We start from the raw sequence: 9,207 nt of genomic DNA, 5'->3' as shown, positions 1-9,207 counted from the left end.
TATATATATATATATTTTGTATATGTATCACAAGTGCAAACCTACCTACCGGTTAAAAAATCTTTATATCTATTTATCCTTTTTCAGATAATGATATAATAAAGTTTCATACCAGTAATTCATGTAATATTTTAATCAGACTTTTATTTTGCTATTGCGAAAACCTCTTCTCAAAGGAAGAAATGCAAACAATCGAGAATAGGATGTCACTATTGCCGCTATAATTACAATGTCAAACGGCCAATGTGAAAACTCTTTTACAAGCCCAACAACAAAGGGAAGATCCGACCTTAAGGATTTTTTGGTAGAGTAGAGTAGAATTGAATGAAATTGATAAAAAAAAATATATTTAAATTAAAGTAGTGTAATGGAAATATAAGACCTATGTTATTTAAAAAAAAAATTTCTTTCAATTTTATTCTGTTCCTGGCAACCAAGTCAATGACTTTTTTTTCTTTTTCTTAACACCGATTTTTAAACCAAAACATTAATTATCATCCAAGCTCATAACCATACACAACAAAGGGGGTCACTTTGTCCCAACAGGTATCGATATGATGGTGCTGCGGTACATCATACAACATAACAACACTCACACACAACACACCACCACAAAGTACTATTAATGCCAACCCTTATCAGATCTTGCATGGACAACAAATTCAAAGAGCGGAAAAGAATATGATGATGATATTCCTTTCTTCCAAGTACGCAGAACAGGGACGCGACACTGCTCATCTCATCATGGTCTTGCACACTTAAAACATGCGTGTGCTTCACTCGCTCAAGACTCAAGAGGGGTGTGGCTCCTTCACCTTTGTTGAAGGTGACCGTTGGATTTGTATGAGATTGCACAAAAGATAATGGACCCCACACCAACTTAACCACTGCAAATGCAATCACTTGATTAACCATAGTTAGAAAAAAAAACCCTGAATCTATTCCATTTCTCTTTCTTCTGTTACATGTTACATGTGTCTCCTGTTCTGTATGCTTTCCTCTGCAACTTCTTCGCCGCCTTCCATATCCCTTCCCATTCTGAAATTTTGAGGTTTCTCTTTGTTCGAGCCGTGACTCGGTCTCTGAAGACTCATGTTAACTACCAAGGTGGAACTGCGAATACATCATCACTCAAACGCTGTTTATTGCATATTTGCGTTAACAAAATTTTTTGGTCACGAAATTTTGTTTCTTTTTGGATTCCCTCTTATGGGTTTTGCGCTTTTTGGTTATTTGCATGGTTTTTCCCTTGATCTCAACCTTGAATCAGTGTCACTGTGGTGTGGTCCATATTAGAAATATATTATAACTTGGGTGTATTTTGAGCTGAATGCTGATTGGACAACTATAAGACCGAATCATTTTCAAAGTCTTGAGGTCATTACTTTACTTGGCAGGGTTAATTTGTTAATGATATATCAGTTATTAAAGAATTGGTTTGACCCTGATGCTCTTTGTTATTAATTTAATTAGTTTTGTGTTACAGTATACTTTCCTAATGAGGACTAAAAATAAAATTTTCATGTTCCACGAATAATATTTTATTACTGTTACCATCTTATCTTTCTCCTCCAATATTCAAATCAAACAGTGCAGTGGGGCTAGCGGCAGGTTTCCGTGTTTGGGCTGTCAAAGGTGGTTCGCACTTCGCAGTTAACATTGTATTTTTGTCGGATGCAACGACAATAGTAGTGGTTGAGTTTTATTTTCTTTTGTTATGAGAGTGTTTCTTTACATTGATTCATCATGCCTCTGCATGAGTTATACCGTGTGGCTAAAGGGAAGCTTGATCCTATAGAGATGAACAACAACACATGTGCAGTTGATCAATCTTCTGTGTAAGTTCGATAGCATGTTTTTGTTAATCCCATTTGATTTGATCTTTGTTCTATTTCTCTGACTGTTTCCTCTTTTATTTTTTTGACCCTACTTTTGTGGCAGACCCAATAATGATTTGCTTGAGTTGGTTTGGGAAAAGGGCCAGATTTCAGTGCAGGGTCAGTTCAGTAGAGCTAGAGTGAGCCCAAATTGTAAAACTTTGCCATCTCACTGCTTACCATCTCACACTCCAATAGGATATGCTAATAATGCTATTTCTACCAATACAAGGATGGGGAAGTGTGGGAATTTAGGTGCTGAATTGAATGAAATTAGAAGGCTTGTCCCTTCAGGTGAAGTGGATTTGAGTGAAGAAGAGGAAGACATGGTGATGCCTTGGTTCAATTATGGAATGGAAGACTCTTTGCAACACGGATATAGTACTGATTTTTTCCATGAACCATCATCATATGGGGTCACCATGAATGAGCTTTCAGCATCAAATAATTTTTCTTTGCTAGATAGAAGAAATAATTGTACTAAGATATTTAGGGACACTCATAAACACTCTTCATATGCACCTGTTAGATCCAGCGTAGCAGATATAGCTGAAAACAATGCAAATAATGTTCCATCTGGCTCAAGTGGTTTTTCTAGCTTAAAGATGGAGAGGCAAGGTCCAGTTATGTGTAGCAGTAGTTCCACCATGATGAATTTTTCCCATTTTGCAAAACCTGCTGCTATTGTCAAAGCTAACATTGAGAACATTGGCTTGGCATCAAGATCAGGAAATGAGGGAATACAGATAAAAAGTGCTGCTGCAACTGTGACCAATCCTGCTGAATCAACAAAAGTTGAATTAAGTGGAGAGTGTCCAAAGAAACCAGCCACACACAATCAAGATCAAGATGTCACTGTTTCTACAAAGTGTGACCCTTCTTGCAAAGATGTTTCCAAGGTTGATCAAAATCAAACTTCAAATCTAGTTGTTGGGGAAAGTGTGAATAAAGGACACGAAGCTGTTGAAAAAGGAGTGGAGCTAGCTGTGGTCTCTTCCTCTGTTTGCTCTGGCAATGGTCCAGAGAGGGGTTCGGAGGATCCAAATCAAAATTTGAAGCGAAAAAGTAAAGACACTGAGGACTTTGAGAGCCAAAGTGAAGTTAGTGTGTTAAGACTTACCCTGTCTTTTATGTTAAATTGTTTTCTTATTTGTTTTATAGTGCAACCTTTGTTTTTAGGATGTTGAGGAAGAATCAGTTGGTGTCAACAAGGAAGTTCCTGCACGACGAAATGGAGCCAAGAAAAGCCGTTCAGCCGAAGTGCATAATCTATCTGAAAGGGTGAGCAAGAATCAGTGTTGTGTTTATTAAATTACAACAAATGTTCCTTATTAAGTGCGTGTTAAGTATATTGTTTCTACTTTTTCTGATGTATACGATAATAAAATTTTGGGATTTATTTATGCAGAGACGAAGAGACAGGATCAATGAGAAGATGCGTGCGTTACAGGAACTTATACCAAATTGCAATAAGGTTGACCTTTGCTTAATTTCTCGTTTATGCTTTGGTACACTTTGGAAAGTTTTTAACATTGTAGTATGTTGGTTATCACTGAGGATTGAAGCTTCAATTGAATATATTATGGTTTGTTTAATTTGATGGAACGTAAAATGTTATTATCAAATCATTGGTGCTTCTTGTAGAGCTGTCAAAAAAGTCATACTGTCATTTTTAAATGTTTTGCTTGATTTTTTTCCTTCTATGTTAGAGTTTGAGCTTCTGTTTAATAATTAATAATGAAAGATATGTAGATGCAAGTAGAGTTTGTCCATCTTCCATGAATCTAGTTTTATTGTGCTATGCGTAGGATTCATGATTATTTGAAATTATTGTGGAAATATTGTTTTTTTTTATTATTGTTATGGATTTTTTTTCTGTCTTAACATGGAAACCAACCCTTACACCACAAGATAGAGATTTCAAAATAGTTATATAAACACTAGAATTCGAGGCCCAAACAGTATATAGAAAGAAGGTCATTTCAACACTCAATCAGCTATATTTCAATCTCAGTATAGTGATTTTGAGACTGGTAAACATGAAACATCCTTGAGAAGATCAAATTTCAAATTGGCCAAATAGATAGTGCAAATCATTTGGCCTTTGTTAAACGAGAATTTTACGAATAGGTAAAGGGATTGTAATATGATTAATGAAGGAAACAGAGAATCATGTTAATTAATAAAGAAAATAAAGGGACATATGAGATAAATAAAGGGTGAAAAAATTGAAAGAATTATGTTAATCAATAGTTGGTATATTTAACATAATTAATATTTATGTAAATAGAAAAAGTCATAAGATGAAGAGATTTTTTTTTTTTTTGCAAATACATTTAACTATTTTTTATAAACTAATACTCCCTCCAATCCTAACAAAAGATAGTGTATTATTTTTTTTATAAAAAGACTGGAGGGAGTATTATTTATTAAATAATCAATAACTCTGTTTTCCATTTTTAAAAATATTATTAACGTGTAAAAATATTTTTTATAGACCAAATGCAAAGATTTTTCCCTCTTTAATTAGGCTTTAGCTAGCCTTGACTTAAGCAATATACATGTCAATACTAAAGTTTAGCTTTTGTTTATAGGGTTTCAAATTTCAATTCTCAACTTGAATAGTAATAAAGATAACAGAAGTTCAGTTTAATCCCTTGAATGTAATTAGTGAAAAAACAAGTGCCACATCCTTGAAGTAATTAATCCTTTTCACTTAAAGAAAAAGTTTTTAATTATTTATGTTAAACAGGTAGCACAATTTATTTGGTTAATTAATTAACTTTGATACCATAATCGAAGTTAAATTCTATTTTTCTACTCGATTTCTCATTTATTTTGGTTTTTCTGATTTCATGTGCATTAGGCGGATAAAGCTTCAATGTTGGATGAGGCGATAGAGTATCTCAAAACACTTCAACTCCAACTTCAAGTACTCTTTTTCCCTCTCCCCCTTTCCATTGATCCTTTGATTTTAATTTTTCAAAATATGTATGCATTGTAAGGTGAGATTAATTGTTTCCATCTTTTTACATAGATTATGTCAATGGGAACTAGTTTATGTATGCCTGCAATGATGTTACATCCGGGAATGCAACACATGCATGCACCACATATGGGTCCTTTTTCACCTATAGGTGTTGGCATGCAAATGAGGTTAGGAGTGGGTTGTGGAATGGGCATGCCTGATGCTAATGATATTGAGTCCTCTAGATTTATTCAAGTGCCCCAAATGCAAGGAACTCATCATCCTAGTCAGGGTCACCCCATTCCAATGCCACATGCTCCCATCTTTTCTTTCCCAGGAGAACCTTTTATCAACCCATCAACTTTAGGACTTGTGGAAACTGTGGATAAGGCTTCTTCAGCCTTTGGCTTAATTAAGGATCAGATTCCACAACTTGCACAGAACACCAACAACGGTTGTAATTCAACAAATCAGATGTCAACAGTACAGGTTTGTTTGCTAACAAACTCTTGAAATTTTGTAGACATATATATTGGTTAAGGTTTAGTATAATCATATTCATGACAGTAAGTCTATTTATTACAACAAATGTGGAATTGAAAGGATATGACCTTTTTTGAGTTTGCTAAACATTTAATTGAAAATTTAGTTTCTATGATCATTTTTTTTAAGTCATAGGAATGCTGATGTTTGTGTGTCCATTTTTGTTATGCTAGTGTGAAGCAACCATTGGTGGATTTGAACACTCAATTTTGGTACTTAATAGTGGTCATGCAACTTCGGTAAATGACAGAGGAGCTATTAATCCCAGTACAGAAGATAACCCTTATCATTGATAAATCTAGCAAGTATTACTAGATGCTCGTGATAAATATACGTGTTTATTTTGACGTTTTACTTATTATTAAAAAAGGAGTGTTATATTTGAACAACTTAATCATTCAGCTGTACTTGTAGGTTACTTATGATTAATGCATTGACTATGGCTAATAAATTTTTATCTCTTGCTTCTCATCTTGAAAGTTCAATCTAGAGTTTTACAGAGAATACTTAAAAGCATTGAGATTGGGCCGTCAAAATAATCATTGGTATTCCTTTTTTGGGACTAATAAAGCAAATATTTGGAGACAACACTTATATTTGTACATTCACTTTAGAGACTTATTCAATCAATATCATAAAATTGTTTGGGTTAATTAACTGAGTACATAATATGTACTGATTGTGTAGAGAGTTTTATAATATTACAAACTATATATGATATTTTGAGTTTTATAATTACTATTTTAAAAGTTTTATGCTTTCGAAAAAAATTAAAAGTTATATTAACAACATTTTTTAACTGATTGATAGTATAATTTTTTTATACTGTAAAGAAATTAAATTCTAATTAATGGTATATCTGTCTATTATTACCGACATTAGCATATTAAAGCAACAAAAAAAGTGGTAATACACCACGACAAACGAGATTAAGACACTTGTGCCAGGGTGGTGAAGCTATACAGATTATTATAGTAATCCGTGTTATATTGGATTAATTTTCTTTTTCTTTTTTATCCTGTATCAGAAATTAATTAATGTCGTAGACTAATTTTACTTGAAAAAAATTTAGATATAAAGAAAATTTAAGATGACTTTTTTATTAGACTTATTTCTCACGTTTAAACACAATAGAATTTTACATTATTTCGTCAATAATAAGTTTCGTTACATAGGTTTTTAGAAGTCGAAAAGATTATCTTTTATTTTATTTTTTATTTTAAAATTTGTGTTATATTTATTCCCGGTAACAGGCATCAGCCAAAAAAGAGTGAATTGGTTGATCACAGATATAAAATTTAAATTTGAGAACTATATATATTTTGATGCCTTCAAACTATACACTTTGTAGAATAAGTATAAATGTTGTAAGTTACTCGAGAATAACTTAGAAAGATATAGGAATAAAGTAAATCAAGATAAAGATAAATTCCAACTTTAAATTTTTATTACACTAAAATGATAAATCAATCAGTTGTTACAACTTACGATATTCAACCACAACTTTTGGATACCTCATCAAATAAAAAAGAGACATCTCTCGTCCAAATTTTGATGAACGTCTTTCCGTGCTTGATGTTGCGGTGATTATTTATTTGTTGTTAAGAATTATAAGATTTAGCAGCTAATTTTTATATTTATAAATTTAAATCTTTATGAACATTGAATGAAATAATTTCAACATATACTTTCCTTCTCATATAGTCACGTTTTTTTTTATCATGTAACACTTACGTGTTCTGCATGTTAAATTATTATTTTGTATACCTTAATTAGTTATTCGTTCAAAAGATTTTTTTTCATCTTTCTTAATTTTCTTAATTAACACTCAAATTTATTTTATCTACGTTAAATAAAGTGAGATATATACAAATTATTAATAAATTAAAGAAACTTTTAACTATTAAATTAATTTTTGAGTTTGTTTAAAATTTAAAAATTTGAACAATATTTTAATATTTTAATTAAGATATTTTCAATATCTTTTTAAATTATCTACGGGCACTCATTTAACTATCTATCTTCTATCAGTTAGAAATTTTATTCGTAGATTTGAGTACAAATATTTTTGCCACCCCTGACAGTGTGTATAAACCTAAATAAGAAGTGAGTGCAAATTTAGCAATAAAGATATAAATATACTCAATTATAAGTACTTTTGATTCATTTGGAATATTTGTGAAGAAAATTAACTATATTTAAATATCAAATAATATAAAAAATGAATTTTAATATACTTATTATAATCTATAGAAATATAATTATTATAAAAAAAACAATAATTTTTTCAGGTATTTTACTTCGTATGTACATAAGCATAAATTATTTATTATATATTTTTAACTACATTAAACTGCGAAATATTCTTTAACTTTTATCGATGACTAATGCATAAAAATTATTTAATCTCTATTAATTAGATTTTGAGCATTAAGCAGGTATGGAAAGGCAATTTATGCTGTGCTGCCACATTTGCTGTGTTCTCAGCGGGCTTATTATTCCTTTGTGGACCGTGTTTTTTGCTCTTTCGCAGCTCTATATTATGGACAAAGAAAATTGGCCCCAAAAGGCTAATATGAAGTCCTTTTCCATGAATTATGCACGTAAAGAATTTTGCACATGAAGAATGTTAAGCCCAATGGATAGTTCAGTGAGAAAGCTAGTGAAATGAGTAGGATAATTTTGCATTAGGTAGCCCCAACCCTCTCCCCAGTCATACACATTATCTTGTGAGATGAATTTCTTATTTATTTGTGGGAATAGAAGATAATAAGAGGACATTTACAATGCTACATGTTATTTAACCAATTGAACTGCATTTTCTTGATCTTATGAGATGAAATTGATGACGAAAGAGAAATACAACGAGTAGTGATAAAAAAAATTGTGTGATCAAGTGGATAGGGTACTTTAGAGAGTAAAAATCATAAAATAATAATTATTAGTGAGGAAATTAAACTATCAATCATATTGTTTTGAAAAAAATTGATTTTTCTATATCATGTTATTGATGCGGAATATCCATTAGTTTTATTAATGACTAATAATCTTCGTGGATAATCTGACTGACCATTTTTAGTAAGATCTTTCCTCTTAACCATGATTTTTTCATTTACAAGGTGCGGATTCAAAATCTTGTTTAAGGGACCAAATCTAAAATTACTCGACTAATGACTTATTGGTAAAAAAAAATAGATGATTTAAATATTATAACCATACCTAAATGCTATTGAATTTAAATAGAATCACATACAGTGGTGCATAACTGGGCTGATTAATTAAAGGGGTTAATTAATTTTACAAATAAATTACAAAAGTAGAGCTATTTTGAAATGGTAAAAAAAATTCAATTTCATGCCAACTTTTCATTAGAAAAAATAAATATTATTTTTTTAATGTCACTTGGTGTCCACGTGGGATGCTGCAATGTCTGTAATGTTTTCAGAAAATGTTATTAACACTACAACGTCCTAAGTGACATTAATAAATCGAAATTTTAAAAAAGTTGACTTAACACTGAAAACGTCCTAGAATTTTCAAACGCTGATTGTTCCAATTTGGTATAAAAAAAATTAAAATTTTATTGGATTAGTTTATAATGATAGTAGAATTACCCCTTTATTATTTTTTTATATAAAAAATAGATACAGTATAGGTAAAGTCCATCACAAGGGGTATTGCAAAATCTAATTAAATTGACCATAAACGCGTAGAATTTCAACATCACGATCCATTTCGGACTAACAACTGAAATCACACGCCCTTACCAGTTACCATTTAACTGGTCTTATTGATACTACGTATAAGGAATATCTAGTA

The 9,207-nt window shown here is 31.2% G+C and overlaps 1 protein-coding gene across 1 annotated transcript; it reads left to right on the top strand.

The window, feature by feature from the left end:
* The first annotated feature begins 897 nt into the window (after positions 1-897).
* Positions 898-5,859, top strand: LOC114399010 (transcription factor PIF3-like). The gene is made up of 8 exons (XM_028361106.1): positions 898-1,107; positions 1,592-1,838; positions 1,942-2,977; positions 3,057-3,158; positions 3,286-3,351; positions 4,744-4,809; positions 4,915-5,334; positions 5,562-5,859. Exons 2-8 carry the CDS (start codon positions 1,747-1,749, stop codon positions 5,679-5,681), a joined length of 1,902 nt encoding a protein of 633 aa, XP_028216907.1. The 5' UTR covers positions 898-1,107; positions 1,592-1,746; the 3' UTR covers positions 5,682-5,859.
* The last annotated feature ends 3,348 nt before the right edge of the window (positions 5,860-9,207 follow it).

This window comes from Glycine soja, chromosome 19 (assembly GCF_004193775.1).
Source record: "Glycine soja cultivar W05 chromosome 19, ASM419377v2, whole genome shotgun sequence".
NCBI classification, from domain to species: Eukaryota; Viridiplantae; Streptophyta; class Magnoliopsida; order Fabales; family Fabaceae; genus Glycine; species Glycine soja.
Note: the sequence above shows the minus strand (reverse complement) of the source record. Positions and strands in the feature narration are given on the sequence as shown.

What these genes read in the sequence shown, in the direction of transcription:
- LOC114399010 (XM_028361106.1), top strand. Translation starts at nt 1,747, where the DNA reads ATGCCTCTGCATGAGTTATACCGTGTGGCTAAAGGGAAGCTTGATCCT. An exon ending in GCAGTTGATCAATCTTCTGT is followed by an intron (nt 1,839 to 1,941) that starts GTAAGTTCGATA and finishes CTTTTGTGGCAG; the next exon opens with ACCCAATAATGATTTGCTTG. An exon ending in ACTTTGAGAGCCAAAGTGAA is followed by an intron (nt 2,978 to 3,056) that starts GTTAGTGTGTTA and finishes CTTTGTTTTTAG; the next exon opens with GATGTTGAGGAAGAATCAGT.